Consider the following 16,696-nt stretch of genomic DNA (forward strand, 5'->3'; position numbering starts at 1 on the left):
TAACCCAAACCGTGGCGACGTTTCGGGAAATGACATCTGTTCCCATTATCAACAACAAATAGACTGATAGAGGTCACTAGATAAAACTTAGATTTTTTGTGTGTCTGGCCATCTTTCATCAATATTGTTTGAGGTCTTTTCGTTTAAAATTATCACTACAGCTTCCTAACATTCTTTTTTTGACACAAATTATCTAAAAATATGTTTACTAAGTACTATCTGAGAGAGGTAACCACTCACGCAAATGTTCATAGTTGCGATCAAGTGTGTGAAATTTACAGCTTGAAATAACTTTAAAGGTCGGTGAGAAAGTTTCTAATGAACAAATAATGCGAGAGAGCTATCGGAACATATGTACCAAATAATATCTTAGTAAATATATATATAGTTCTAGGCTCCTACAAATTCTTTAACGTAGCACTTTTAGTTTTCATTGTTAGCAGGCTACATTGCATATTTTCAAGTTAAATATTCCCGTTGAAACTTTATTGACGTTCGATAATCCGGCTTGGTTGGTCCCGAACGTTGCTGTTTTATTGGTCTTCCTTTGGAGTTAGGAATTGTCAGAAGACAGCTTGCTGTGACGTAGTTGAAGTCACAGGTTTACCTCGCTATCGCCAAATTGTGACGCCCAAAACATTGCGTAAATGTTGCTTGACCACGTTTGATAATGGGTTATAAGTATGAGTTAGAATATCCGAAATTAAACACAGTCAGGGGCGCAACAAAAGGGGGGGCGGCAAGGGTATTTTGACCCCCCCCCCCCCCCTTTCCTGAAACCTTGAAGTGGGGTCAAACGGGGTCAAAGAAAGTGCTGTGTAATCAATTTTTAGATCATAAAACTGCTTAAATAGCACCATTTTCCACCTTGAAATACAAATTTCCCCGGGGGAGGACCCCCGGACCCCCCACTTCAATAGGGGGGATCGATGATTCTTTATAAAAAGGTATATTGCCCCCTTTTGGAAATTTAGTTGTTGCGCCCCTGAACACAGTCGCAGTCATACATTACAGTTATTTAAAACTGTTTACACAATCCAGCCAACGTTTTGGGCGTCTAACCAACATAGCACAGATCATGAGCGAAAAAAATTGATCGATGCTTTCAGTACTCGCCAATGAAGTGTAAACATCTACTTCGGTAACGATCAATTTCATGTGTTCTCATGTTTCTAATGTTGAAAATAAACTTATAATACGAAACATCAGACACGTTTTTGAATATAGAATTCTTCAAAATAATGCCGAGCGTGATAATTCTAGCTACTAATAATATCAATATTCGCTTTTCAAACATCAACATTTCTGGCGCTAAACACACACGTACTTCTGCGGCCGCCGCTAAAAATCGTTGCCAGAATCGTAAACGTTGTTTGCCACCATCTCTCGCAAATATCAGCACGAAACATATGTAAATTTTTAAATATTAGAGACGGCTCTGATAAAAGTGAAAAAATAAGACTTAAAAAAACTCTAAACCCCGACTTTATAACTGAATTTCGACAAGGAATTCTATTAAAATACTGCCAATTTTGTTAAAATTCACTTAACAGTTAATATTTAAAGTTTCCGCTAACGTTCGAAGTTATACTTTTATGGCATCACTAAACAATTAATTTTAAACCTTTTAAAACGCATATTATATCAGTTAGTATGTGTTTGTATATTTGTTTTTGCTTAAACGACTGAAATAAGTCTGTAAATACTTCCTTCAAACAAACCATAATGAAATGATTCGATATTACAATTAAATTATATTATACTATTTTATTAATAAAAAAGTTTTTTTTTCCGTGACGAAGTTTGAACTACGTCAAAAATTCGCCATATAGTTTTACAAGCAGGTGCTCTACCGCTGTGCTACTTTTTTTTTAAATTTAAAAATGGTGGGTGCACACTGGCAAGTTTGACAGTCACCAATCATCTTCCCACCCGTAATATTGTTTTTATATGTAACCCCGCGTCGTTGTTAAAATGTAGTTGTAGTGGTTGGTGTATGGGTAAGCGCCAAGGAGACGATGACAATACATATTACATCCATGTCTTACCCGGGATTCGAACCCAGAGCCCCCGCACCTTAGCCTGGTGTGTTGCCGACTACTAACGAGTCTATTATATTTTTGCAAGGAGAGTAGGTAGTATAGTCATTGAAATTTCTATTTTTCTTAGGTACCTACTATAAAATTTTAATTAATTTTTACTATCAATTTTATAGTTTACCAAATATGATCCAGAGTAGTTTCACTGTCACAAAGTTTCATTTGGCACACCAAAACTTTTGGTATGTTCCTTAGTGTTTACAAACGTGACTTTATACGGATTTATGTTGCTACACGTGGGTCCACCATCTTGACGACTTCGGCACCGTGGTAAAACATTTCCGTTAATTCGAATTCCATTCAATTCTACCAAATGCCCTATAGCAAAAGCTAAAATGTTTAAACAACAAAACTTTCTTCACTCGTTCACTAGGTAATCATGCAGACGTAGCCACCCCCTGGGTAACTTTCACTGTAATGAAATAGCCAATTGTACCCACGACGGAGTGCGCGCGGCCACCCCTCCCACTGGGAGCGCCTGCCCTCTTGACAGTTGTGGAGCGGAGCGGCGGGGTTGTCTGGCGCCTTGTGGATGAGGGGGGGGGGGGGGGAGGGGATCCACACACCACGTGCCCGGCAGCTGCGAGCAATCTCCGTCTAGTAAGTGCCATTGCGGCGCCGCAGTTGTCAGCGGAGGAGGCATGGCTGCGCTCGTGCGGGCATTCCTACAGGCATTGCTGCTGGCGGCAGGCCTGGCTGCTGCGCGTGGTGAGTACCGAGCTCAATCTACCACTGCGCAGGCCGCAGGACAGTGTTGCCATTCTAGTTGTTTTACAACTAGCTCATGTCGTTTGCATAATTCTTTTAGCTAGAGAAATAATGGTGGGCGATATAGTTGTTTTAAAATGTTTTCTGGTTGGAACCTAGTGGTTTTTGTGCCATTAATTAACGAGTGATAGTTTTATTTCTTTTGTATATATGTACTTTTTTGGGAGGAAAACTGGAGTCGGAAAGAGAGATTTTTAGTTACTCATTTGTGTGGGAGAGAAAGAGGGCTACGATGGTCCAGGGTCATGTATTGTTCGATGAAGCATGTTTTTTTTTCTGGTAATGCTCAGGGACTAGTTTAAACGTTAACGGTTATGTTTTATGCACTCGCTGATTATGATTAGATATTTAAGGTGAGTAAGTGAAATAGCTGCCAATAATTAATATAAAAATGAAAACAAAATGCTTGCCAAATCAGTCAAATTCTTATCCTAGTTGATTTTAGTTATTTTTTACTAAATCCTGGAAAAGTCACGGAAATTCCCTTGTAATATCACTTTGAGGGGAAAATTTCATGCTCCAATATGCTTCTTCTAGAGACTGTAGAATCATTTTTTTAGATGGTGTTTTAGTGCATAGTCATAGCTACACACTCAGGAGAGTATGCAAGGGGGGATTGGGATACATCGTCCCCCTCCACCACGAAAATCTTAATAAATCCTAAAAAAAATCTGTCATTCCCGCCAACAAAAGGAAATAATTTAAAAGTAAACAACGGGCAAAGTGGTTGTAGCCACCATACCCAAATGAAATGAAATTCTGTGTACGCTCCTGTAAACAATATAAAATACCTAGTGTGTGTATTCTAGGTTCTGTTTGAAACATGCCAGCTATGGGAATGATGGAGGCTTAAATTTATTTATTTGTTTCGGAAAATTAAAAAAAAAAATATGTTAGTTATTAAAAAAATAAGTCATGGAAATTTAATAAAAAAAAATTTGGTCAGGGAAATGTTAGGGACTTTTTTTTTTTAAGATTGGTTTGGAAACCATATATTACCGGCGAGCCAAACGTTACAAAAAGTGAATACCTATCTGGTTAGCAAACCAAAGTTCCAGAAGATTGTTTCCCGGCTGGACTAAAAGTTTATTGAGATGTTTGCTATTTCCGAATAATTACTTTAAAAAAACCTTGTAGCCTAAACGATCCTTTTAAGATGCCAGCCATATTAGCTGGCATCCAGTGGCGGATACAGGATTTTAGATTTGGGGGGGGGGGGGGGGGGCTTGACCCAGCTGAGGGCAATGTGAAGTTAAGGCTAAGATCCTGAGTTTCTCGCGAGCGGGCAAAGACACGCGTAGTTATCTTTGTCCTCAACAGAGCGCACTAGCAGTACGGTTGAACGATGTAGCGTCGCGCGGAAAAAAGAAGGGGGGTGGGAAAGAGGACGCTGTTCTCAGAATTCTTATCGCCCAGCGAAGTGTCATGTTTACGACCGGTCTGGGAGAGGGGGGTGGGGAAGGGTGTACTCTTCCTCGGCGAGCATTAGATTTCCAATCCCTTTGCCTCTCTGTCTCTTTCCCATACACCCATCCAAGACTACTCGATCCTCAACAAAGCGCAAGAGAATAAATATTACTATTTTTGGTACATTTCAGTTAGAAATCCGTACGTAACCGAGTGCAACCCAAGGTAATTATAATAAATATTAATTTGGTGCACTACACATATACAATATACAAATTGTATGTTTTACAGCGGTGATTATGTGGCCAAAACTATCAAGATTTGGTCTCTTTTCCAAGAACGCTTGTTCACAGCTAACCGTTACATTTAAATAAGTAGGCCAGTAATGTAGTTTTCCTGCCCCCGTAAAAAAAAAAATAATAATTTTTAACTGTGTACTACAAAGGTTTTGCGCTCCTACAAATTTTATTTCTTTACACATTTTGTCACAGGTGTGTGCGTATGTGTATTACACAAACAGTTGAACGTTGACCATCTAATAGCATGACGTTATGTTGCAAAGCGGTATTATTTGCTATATTTGATATCTCATTAGGACTGTATTTTTCTTTGCAACTATATATACAGGTGAACTTTTTATACTATCGGAGAATATTTGGTAGCTGAATATCTGTCTTCAAAATATTGCAGGTTATTGCATTAATTTTAGTGTTTTAAATGTATTATGTTTTTAAGTATGTATACATGAGGCTAGAGCTAGAAAAATGTTTGGTTTCCGTTTTTAGCTGACCTGCAGCTTATGGCTTTTGATTAGACTTCCTTTTTTTATATGTGATGTTTAAAAACGATGTTATTTGTAAATGTCCTGGCATTCGTACTTCTTGTAAAAAAACATAATAATATTTTCGAAAAATAAGCTACCATTTAGTAATTTATTATTGCAATATAAATACGTGTGTATGCCAGTCGCGTCTGGCGAAATGAGGAGCTCCTTCACGCTATCCCTACTGGTGACGTCAAGCATCACTGGTAGTTCGTCTTTTATGTATGAACTGGAAGTCAAAGAAGCTCGAAATAAACATCAGTTGTAACTAATAATAATAATTTAATTCTGAAAGGGCCACATACTCGAAGAATCGCCTTCTCTACGCAATCAAACGTGTTGGAAGTAAAATATCTAAGGAGTAGGCTACACGTCATAGGTTGTATAAGAATATTTCGGAGGGAGCTAACCAAAGGATATTTTATCAAGCATACAGATAAAGTGATATTTTAAGAGTAGAAATCCCCCCCCCCCAACACCACCCACAAACTGACGGATTTATTGACACATCCGTACATAAAAAAACACTGCTCCAGAATCTGCACCTGAATCGTCTTAGTGGGGAAAAGGTGTACATAAATTACGATCACTGACTGAGGTTATACAGAAGGTAATCAACCAGAGTAAGTGATTAGGAGCAAGGAATACTAATCCAATAAATATGCCATTGATATAATTTAATGATAATTTTTACTCACGTTTTAGAATTTGATATTGCTGAATAGCAAATTTACATTTTAAAATATTGTAACAATGAAAAATTGCGAACCAATAAATATTTTTTGCTGAGTGTATAATGTGATTATGTCTTAAGACAAATAGAAACTAGATATTATGAGTACAAAATATTTGTAAGTAATAAAAATTTAGATAATAAAATACTTACATTCATACAAAATACAAATATTTTTTCTTAGATATACAAGTATAACTTCGATTCATTTTCGGCCAAATAACATAAAGTTATGCTTTGGGCCCTGATAATAAATAATACGTACATAATTACATTTACACTTTTCACCAAAAGTACATGAGGTACAAAAGTCAACAAACCTTAAAAAACAATAAAAATATACCCGGTATACATTATATTTTAATACAAACACCAATACAATACTAATTTTAACTGAACATTTTTTGGAGGTATGCATAATTTTATTAAAATTAATCAGAAAGTAATGCAGTTACATGTTTACAACCTTGCGTACTTCACTTGCCTTTGACGAATCCGGATATGTTCAATGTTTAGCCAGCCGAAAAGGATGTTTGGATTTTATTTTTAAACACATGTGAAATTAGTCCTTTCTTTTAACACTTCATCGCTGTCACGTGAATTTAAGGAATCTTACATTATTATTGTACTTTTGTTCTGTAGTAACGATCGGTAGGCTAAATATATACATGTGTTTGCTGAAACTTCGTTTTAAACATCCATAAATTAATTTTGTCAATTTATTTATTGATACCAGTAAAATACAAAATAAATTATATTTATTTTACGACCTCTTAAATTATTAAAATGATATATAAAATATGACCAATTTTTTTTCAAATGAAGACGTATTTTCAACTGGAAGTACGCGAGAATTACACAGATTCATTTACTTGCGTATTGCATAGCATACTTCACGTCCATTTCTGACAGCCTTGCGAAGTCACTTCCAAAGTATCTACAAGAATATTCTTCAGGTGAATTCGGACACGGCATTATAATCTTCCATTATATCTAGAAGACGTGTTCTTACATTTTCTTGGAGTTTTCAATTATTTTTTTGAAATAATAAAGGCAATTTTAAAGTTTAACTCCATTTCAGAAACACTTACGCAATATATTTGGTGGTTCTCTGCTAGTGTATTTTGTGTTTTATTCTATTTCGATAATGAAGTCAATCTGAATTTATTGCCTTTTTTTTCAGATTTGTTTATACATTAGATGTATATAAATATAAAAATGTATGTAACAGGATGAATCTTATATGGTTTGAACAGTTATCTATAATAACTTAGTTGGTTTGTTCATTAAAAGCCTTTCTTTTTTACTGTTCAAGTTGGATTCCTTTATAACTCAAAATAAATTATCACGTAACTAAAAAAATGAATAAAAGAGCAAACTTCTATTAGTATAAAGGTGTTAATTTTATGAACATAATGTAATACAATTTGTTCTCTAGATAAGTAGATTTAGAAGTAAGACTTCATATATCAGTCGTTACCGTGGTACGACTTCCAGAAAAGTTTTACACATATATATATTTTTTTACAGAAGGTACCGGAGCTTGCAGGTTGCGCAGTAGGTAATTGTATTGTTTGCGAGAGTTCTCTGTTGGCAGTAACACCTATGATATATGTTTGATGTTCTGTTTCCAACTCATCGTTAAAACTAAATTTTACAGACTGATTATTATCCATTGATTTAAAATCTAAGTTATTTACAGTGTTTAAAATATGCTTTCTTGCGTTTAAGAATATTTCGTATTGTTTGTATGATGTTTGAGTTTCCCGGAAAGATAATGAGATAGTTATTTTATACTGATTCTTTCGCGGTTTTTTTTTAATTTTAGTCTTGACAATAGGGAATGAATTATTCAGGCTGTGCTAAATAGATAGCTTATGCTTTATGTCATTAAGATCAAACTCTTCTGTTTTTTTGCATTGTATAGTATTCCTAGTTTAGTTAATTTATCCAACAATATATTTATGAAGTCAAGGGCTTAGATGCTTTATAAAAAAACTCAAGTGATTCATAATCAGTTGCCGTGTATAGATATAATTTGTAGAAAATAAGCAGTATATGTTTTACTGCTTAGAGTTGATATAAAACCATGTATAAAATTTGAAAGTATTTTGTACTTTTCATACTTAAAATTATCATGCAATGTTCAAATATTTTTCAATATAAGTAAGGACACATGTATAAAGCGAATACATGTCGTGTCAGGCTATTTCGCACATAACTGTAGTTTTTTTCTTAGAGGTTTGGCGAATTGCGGGCGTGCAGCAGTACGGTAACTACGTCCTCATTGGCCCCGTCAAGTGCGGGAAAACAGCCTTCACCGACCACAGCCAATAATTACAAGAAAAATCTACAGTGTTTTGTAAAATACCTTAACACAAAATGTATTCGCGAAATACAGGTTTCCCTAGATATAAGACGTAATTTCTCTCTGACGATAATTTTCTTAACTGGTATTTGGCAGAAGAACAGTTTTTGTAGTCTTGTGATATCCATTCTGAAATAATTCCAATAATGGAATATGTGTTTATTATAATTAATGGAGAAGTGTATATACTATTAGCAAATGGATCATTAAAAATGTGAAAAGAAATTATAAAAAATTACAAATTAGTCTACTGCACATAAATCACAGATTTTAAAAAACCAAATTTACTATAACATTCAAAATATTACAGAGCGTGCCATGTAGAAAACACGGACGCATGTTGTTGTCTAAATGAAATAAATAAAATACAAGTCTGCGGCTTTAAATATCAAAGAAATAAAATGTTTCATAAATATTCAACGCTTGTAAGGGTACAACCATACATTACACTGATAGGACATATTTTTTCTAGTACATCATTCTGATTCCTAACCTGACACACATATAAAAATAATTTGTGTTACACTTCAATTAATTTGGCCATGAATTAAACCTGATAAATGAACAATGCAAACAAGCGAAACTCTACAGAGTATCGTCAAATAAAACCTGGGCCAAAAGTAAATCAATATTTTAGTGCTCAATACAATTCGAAGGAAATGGAAGATTTTTTGTAGTATTATAAATGATCATACAAGGATTGCTGATTTGGTTTTGTATTAATTTTGAGCGTAAAACTACCCCGAAAATATTGAATAAATTTTTCAGTTAAGCTGCATATAAACTGAACTGGTTTGATAGCTGTCTTGCCATCGTAAACATGACTATGAGTCTGATTGGCCATGTTGGTGATAGGCACGATTTTCAAGGCAGTCTCCCGATATTATATGAAATGTGTTTTATTTTTATACAAAATGAAGCACGAATATGTTTTATATTTCTTGTGTGAGATACCAGTTGCAAAGACTTTGCGGTTTGATTTTATGGGTAGTGAATCAATGGTATAAAATAACTTCATTTATTTTTTCCCGATAACATCTTTTTGACATTAGTATAATTGAATCACTCGCCAAGCAGAGAACCTTATCTTTTGTAGTCACGAAAAAAATTGTTTGTATTCAATATCAGCTAATAACTTACTATTGCTTATGTCATCAAATACATTTACAGTACTGTTCAATTTGTACAAGCATGAGAAGTAAACAATAATTTCTGCAACAACGTTCTTCCGAAAGAAGGTATAAACCGATTTTAAAGGTGCGTCCCTATTTCTTAATTTTATTTTTTTAGTAATTAGAAAATAAAAATCGGTACTTTTCCGAATTTACTCATTGAGGCTGCGACCCAAGTTTCAAGTTTCCAGCCCTTTTGGTAGTGGGTTGGAATTTTTATAGGCCAGTGTGTGAGCGAGTGAATTACTTTTTGCATATTCGAGCAATTCAAAACTTAGGCAATAAAGTTTAATTATAACAATTTCACGTAAGCTAGAAAGCTCAAAGGCTGGTAAAACAATAGAATTTTATTTCATATAATTCTAGATCAATTTCATCTAAGTATAACACACCCATTTAAACACATTTTATATACATAATAATTTTACTTCAGCAAGGTCTTGGGTTTCTTGTAACACAAATAAAATTACCTAAAAAAATTACTGGACATACTTACAAAAGTTTTTCGATTGTAATATTTGCCAAATAATTTAAACAAATCTAACTGAAAATGTAAGAACACAATATAAAGGTCTTTAAAATTGTATTTTGGAAAATTACCTGAATGTTTATTTGCTAAAACTCCTAATTTCACTTGTTCAAAAGTATTTACATGTATACATATGCGTGCGTGTGTGCGCGCACTTGGAACTTATGTTTCTTTGATAATTTATAGTTGCAAATAATGTAGCGTAAGTTAAATTGAAAAATATATAATATATAATTCTTTCTGGCCAATATTTGTTTACAAACATAATTTTACATGACCCCAGAAGAAAAATAAAAAAAAAGAATTGCCACTGCTTTGTAATTGTGTTTCTAACGAACTTGTGTAACTAACGAAAATGTTTAACTGCTCAAGGTTAGTGATACAATAAATGCTTGGGTATTGTTAAAAACCAAAGGTAATTTTAAACGACTTTTAGTTAACCATTGTTCAACGACAGCATCGAGAGATTGGCCCTTATTTTTGTATCGTTATATACATAACTAAATCATTACGGGAGGAAGTTGCCATAGGCGGCTGGTCCTTCAGTTACTTTTTTTTTTTAAACATCATTATAGAGTTGCAATAGTAACTATTAATATTTTGATCATAACTCATTTATGTAACATTACACCCAGAGGTATAGCCCATTCTACTAGAGCTAAAGTCGAGGTACAAATATAATTAAAGAAACACAATTAAACAAATATAACTAAAGAAATATAATTAAATAAATTAATAGAAAATCATTGTCATTTTTCAAATAAATTTTTTTTACAATAATTGAAATATTCTAATAAAATCTTAAACATTATTTATTTGTCTTGAATGTACGATTCTTGAATAGAAGTATAAATAATAATTTAATAATTTAAATTGATTTTGCAAGTTATATTATTATATGAAACCATTTTGCTATTATTGTAATACACCGTGATTGCAGGATTCATTCATGTGTTAAGGTAAAGAGTCATATGAAAATACATAATGAAGTCACTAAGATAATATGTGAAATAATGTTGTAATAAAATGTAATGTGCGACGTTCACGTAGATGCCCGTAAACGAAACAGGTTAGATATTATAATCATATTTAGCACTTTAGTATTTCCAAAATAAGTTTTTTTTAAGACGCCCAACTATTAAAATAAATCTCTATCTACTAAAACAATTCAGTAATTGTAGTTAGATGATTTTAATTAAAAAATATTCTATGAATAAATTTGTCACAAGTGAAGCATATTAATAATAATTTACATCACTGAAAAGCTGACAAATATATCTATAGAAATTGTCGACAACGTGAGATGGTTTTCAATTCATTGATTACTATTGCTGATACTAGTGTTGTGTTTTGACCGTTTCGAAGCGATAATATTCCCGCCTGAACTCCTGCGATGTTAGAGCCATCTAGTGAGTAAACTCGGAACTAATCGGAGCTCTAGCGGCAAACTGTTGAACTCGTTCCTTTCATCAGCGGCAAGTGACAGTTAAATCACAGTATTTAATACTCAGATTATTTAAATTCTGTACGTTGTATTAAAAAAATTACTAGACAGAATTGTTCATTGTACCTCCTTTAAGTTGTGTGCAAAGTAACAGCCGTGTACCGTTAAAATATATACCTAATATTTAGTTTTGCAAATTTCAAAATTAAAATTAAATAAGAAAGCATTTTTTGAAAAAAATTTTATCGTCATATTTACAAAATTCAAAGTTTTATTTACAATTCTGTCTAGTATGTATTTTTTATCTACTACGAAATTCATGGGAGAAATAATTTTCTTGGAGGCTGCAAAACTAAGGATCTTAGCCTTAACTATCTGACACCCATAAGTTAGTGTGACATATTTCCCCCTACCCTGAATTATTTAGATGTGATTACAATTATATATATATATATATATATATATATATATATATTTCTGTATGTTTAACAAAACTTACAGAAACACCACATATCTTATTCTTGTTAATGGGAACTGAAGCAAAATTAATTTTAAATATTTTAGCAATTACTTTGACACATTAAACAAAAGACCAAACAAATAGTTTAAAATTTTATAAACACGAATTTAAGCGAGGCCAATGTCTTTCCACATAAATGGTTAATTATTTACTCTACAAAATGATATAAATTCATTATAACATCCAAAATGTACAAACAATACACCTGAATAATAATTCATGTATGTGTAGATCACACTGGTTAAGTGTTGCCAACATGCATTTCAATATTATTCAAAAACATTTCTTAGTCCTCATATTTTTAACAAAAATTTTTTAGAAATCATGTGAGTCCGGCTAGGTTAAATCGTGCAGCATATCATCTTAAAAATCCAAGACTACTAAGTTACAAATGATTTGATTAACTAGTGATTTTATTTTGTAGCACAAATAGTTATCATAAATGACAAAGTTTACTTTCACTACAAAAAAAAAATATTGTTTTTTAATTTGTAAAATACGACAAATGTTAATTATTTAATTATTGTTTACGTCATAATTTGATGTTATTACAAATTATATGTTAAAAAATATCTATCACACAAAATGTAAATGTAGTGTTGTATGCCTATGTGTTCATTTAATCATTTATAGCCACATTGAGAAAATATGGATATTTTGACTTACTCAACTTTCATGATTTAGCCTATCACAACTTGCATAGCAAAATCGCAATTCCATAATATTCAACATTTAATAATCTTGCCTGTCTTTTTTTAAAGGAAAACCACTCTATATAATCATAATTTTGAATTTATTTTTATTTTTCCCAATCAACAATCATAGAGGTAAGACCTTAACACTAAAATACATACAAGACACTATTTCAAAGTTCCACATATCTGACCAATTTCAACCTAACATATTAGAAACATAATTTCGTGGCATAACTAGTACATACATACATGAACTAATAACTAGACAGTTTCATGTATGTAACACTGTAGTGGTACAGTAGGCCTTATCAAGGTGAACACTGAAATAAGAATTGGCACACAACATTTGATTTGCTCATTTAATGCATAGCGAGTCTCCTCGGATAACGTTTAGCAAATTCTTCAATGACTTCTTCAGGTTGTAGGCTGCCAGATATATCTTGGTGAATATACATGGCAGCCAAACCGATCAACCTCTCTTCCGTCATTGTCGTACGAAGGTACGATTTTATAAGTTTAAGCGAAGATAAGCTGTGCTCCACACTACAAGTGGAAACTGGTAATGTAGCGAGAATTTGTTAAAGAACTTTTATATTTGGGAAAAACTCATTTGACTCTTGATTTGCCTCTGCTGCTGTTTGGGGGAGATGTTCCCTGTCTCTCCAAAGCTCCCTCCAAAGAGATATTTCTCCCGATAAAGAGAGAGGATGAGGCAAGTCACTGCTGTAAACACTTGCATCTGCCACTACGGAAGTAAAATTTTCCGTTTTTATGATGGCACTTGGTACAAGGGTAAACAAGTCCAGAATTGAAGAGTGTTCTGCTCTTGAAAAGCAACTCCTTAACTGCCCCAATACATAATCGATAAAAGGAAGGAATACATTCAATCTGAAACAAAACACGACATGACATTATTCTCGAGCTCGAAAGAACAGAACAGAAATGAAATAAATGCTACATCAAAGCAAAAAGCATGTGTATGTGTTAAAGGTTTATTTTACATGTAGTATTCCTTAGCATCAGGTGCTTCTATATTTGTGCGATGAGTTGAATGTTTGGCAGTTCTGGGTGCCTGCACTGGAATGTCCAACGGTTCTCCAATACAACATGCCTCTCGGAAAATTTCTTCATATTTAGTTTCTTTGTACCTTTCCAACGTTCTTATTACACTGTCTACCATCTCCTAGCAAAAGTTAAGATCTAATGAAACAGCCTGAAGTTGCCGTGAAAGTGAAACAGTAATTTCAAATACAGCGGTGGTTATTGTCAAAGGTAAAACAAAGTCGAATCGTTAAATAGAAGCCAGAAGACTTGCACTTTTCCATGACTGAGAATTTCTGTCCATTTCTTTAAGGAACAGTACAATAGAGTCAAATAGCTCTTTGAATTGAAGGAGTGCATCATGCCTTTCAAGCCAGCGTGTGTCACTAAGACTTTGTAACCTAATTTTTTTCGTCTATGGATGTTTTTCAAGAATAGCATGCTTAATAAGTTCCAATATTTTTGCTGAGTAACGCACAAAATTGGTAACACTACTTACAACTCCCATCATATTCCGAACACTAGGCAAGCTGCAGGCATTCACTATAGCTAGGTTTAGTTTGTGTGCTGCACAATGCATATAAGTCGCTAGCGGTTGGAGTTGCTTTATTCGTGATTGTACACCACTAAACTTTCCAGACATGTTGGAACCTCCGTCATAACCTTGACCTTTCAAATTCTCAAGCTGTAGGCCGGTTTTATTTAATTGTTGAACGATTTGATCACTTAATGCAGCACCAGTAAAATAAGATGCAGATAGGAAGCATATGAACTCTTCGTGAATTGTGCTCTTTTGTACATTCAAATACCTGATACATACACTGAGTTGTTCTGTACCTCTGGCATCGGTTGTTTTGTCGCCAAGGACAGTATAGTATTTTGCTTCTTTGACTTTGTCGAGTAACTTTTTCATTATGACAGAATGACAACAATCAATCAGCTGATTCTGTGTTGTTTTGCTCAGATATGTAGCATTTTTCGGTGCTGTCTCTAAATGTTTTTGGAGAGATGAATCACCTGAGTCAATGCGAAATTTTATAGTGCTCGAAATTTTCCTTGGCTGATTTCATCACTCAATGTGCCATCATCTCGGTGTCCTCTGAACGGTATATTTTCTCGACCACACAGAATCATCGTCTTTACTATAGGAATCAACCGCTTTCTATTTGATTTAATCATTTTCAGTTTCTCAGTTTCGATTACAATATTGATAGCTTTTTCAGGGTTTTCATACGAACTTTTGAAATATGTACTTTTTAACACAGCCATTTTGTGGTAATCGGTAGCGGAATGGTTTCTGAATATTTCTAATGCCTTTTTATATTTGCAAAGTGGACGCGTGACTAAAGATCCTAGAGCCACAGAATGCTTGCCCCCACTATCTGGACCAGAAAATAGTACACAAGGCAAACAATATACACCATTCTGTTGTTGGCTATAGACTAGCCAAGAGTATTCCTTCAGCCAATCAGATAGGAACTTTCTTTTTTGTCCACCCTCTGTTTGCTCCGGATATTCAAAATTGCGAGGTGGTTCTATGGACTCCGTCGGATGTTTAAACTTTTCCTCGTCACTAAGTACTTTTCGTATTGCATGAGAAATATCAAAAGGATTTTCACCGTAAGCAGTGGATGTACTAGCCACTGGCACCGGTTCCGGCTCTGTAACAACAAACATAACAACTTGTACACGAAGTAAATAATCATTCACAACGAAATCAACAACTTTCCAACAACTTAACTAACTCTTCAGAACTGCTTTAATGTAATTTAATTATTTACTCTCTCTAATGTCGCTATAACGCAATGAGTAAATTACCTTGTCCATAGGTAATTAACATAGAGAATAAAATATAAAAAAATACATACAATTATCTGGACTCCAAAATTAAACAGTATTTATTACTAAACTTAAAAATAAAATTAAACAAGGTTGCTTATACAGTCTTGTCATGTAATGAAATAAAAATAATAATTAATTAGGTGTGGGATTACGTTGGACACAAAAAATACAAGATTTAAGATAGTATAAAGAATTTAAAAGAAAATAGATGCCAGCTCGTGATCAGTCGGTTCGCAAGAGATCTTTAATCAAAAGACTTCTGAGTCTAAGTTGTGTGATTAGAAGTTGTGCCGTAAATAATGAATACTGATACTTAAAACGTTGTTCACAAAAATTTAAATAAATAATTATTTATGATTGTTTATGTCCCGAAGCAACAACAGTTAATCACGAAAAATCAGTGATAATATTCGCAGTAGGCTAGTATGGCGTCCTCTCAGGACTAAGCATACCACATAGCCATACTTGAATTGCCGCTGTCTTCTTGAATTACTATTACGACCCCAGTAAAAACAATTGTAACAGAACTTCGCTGAAGTTCTGGGGCGTAATTATTCACAAGATTTGCGAATCTGCGACGTAAAATATTCCTTAAATCCCGTGTCAAAAAGGCCCGACGTGGAACCACACACAAGCCATAAGATGGCACACCAGACAGAATACTCAATTATTTAGCTAACAAAATAATAGCGTCACTAAGAACAATGTTTCAATATACAGTTCAAAAGTTCCGCTGATTTCCGGGCCAATCATCGGCCGTCAAAAAAGTAATCCAAAACGATTTTTAGAGGTTATGTAAACGAAAAATGTATAAATTGTACATAAATAATTATGCTCACACAAAAGTAAACAAACACTGAAAAATATAGATAAATGATTTCAATTAAAGTTTCAGTGTTCTGTGGTGCATATTAATATCACACTAAATTACATGTTCATTTAAAAATGGCACATAATAATTTAAGGTGTTGAAATAGTAGTCATCAACAGCTTTCCTCGACTAACTGTGTTAATATGAATTTATTTTAAGTAAATACAGAATAATCAGAAGGATGTACCTACCTGATGAACGTTGAGTCAAGAATGATAAGTCACTGACATTGTTTCCAGGTAATATTGTTTCATTTTCGTTCGGTTCGCCTTCTTCTTTCTTCCTTTTCGGTAAGAAAAACGAACGAAGATCCCCTTGTTTACGTTTCTCTGTAATTTTTTTTCAAAATTTGACAAAGCAAATGAAAGAACGCCGCGATAACAG

At 33.7% G+C, this 16,696-nt stretch overlaps 1 protein-coding gene across 1 annotated transcript in view; it reads left to right on the forward strand.

The window, feature by feature from the left end:
• Positions 1 to 2,714: 2,714 nt before the first annotated feature.
• LOC134529374 (fibulin-1-like) overlaps positions 2,715 to 16,696 on the forward strand; it is a 539,830-nt gene continuing 525,848 nt past the window's right edge. Inside the window, exon 1 of the mRNA XM_063363371.1 lies at positions 2,715 to 2,807. Within this exon, the coding sequence (XP_063219441.1) occupies positions 2,741 to 2,807 (67 nt within the window). The 5' untranslated portion in view covers positions 2,715 to 2,740. The remainder of the gene's footprint in view (positions 2,808 to 16,696) is intronic.

Source organism: Bacillus rossius, chromosome 2 (genome assembly GCF_032445375.1).
Source record: "Bacillus rossius redtenbacheri isolate Brsri chromosome 2, Brsri_v3, whole genome shotgun sequence".
NCBI classification, from domain to species: domain Eukaryota; kingdom Metazoa; phylum Arthropoda; class Insecta; order Phasmatodea; family Bacillidae; genus Bacillus; species Bacillus rossius.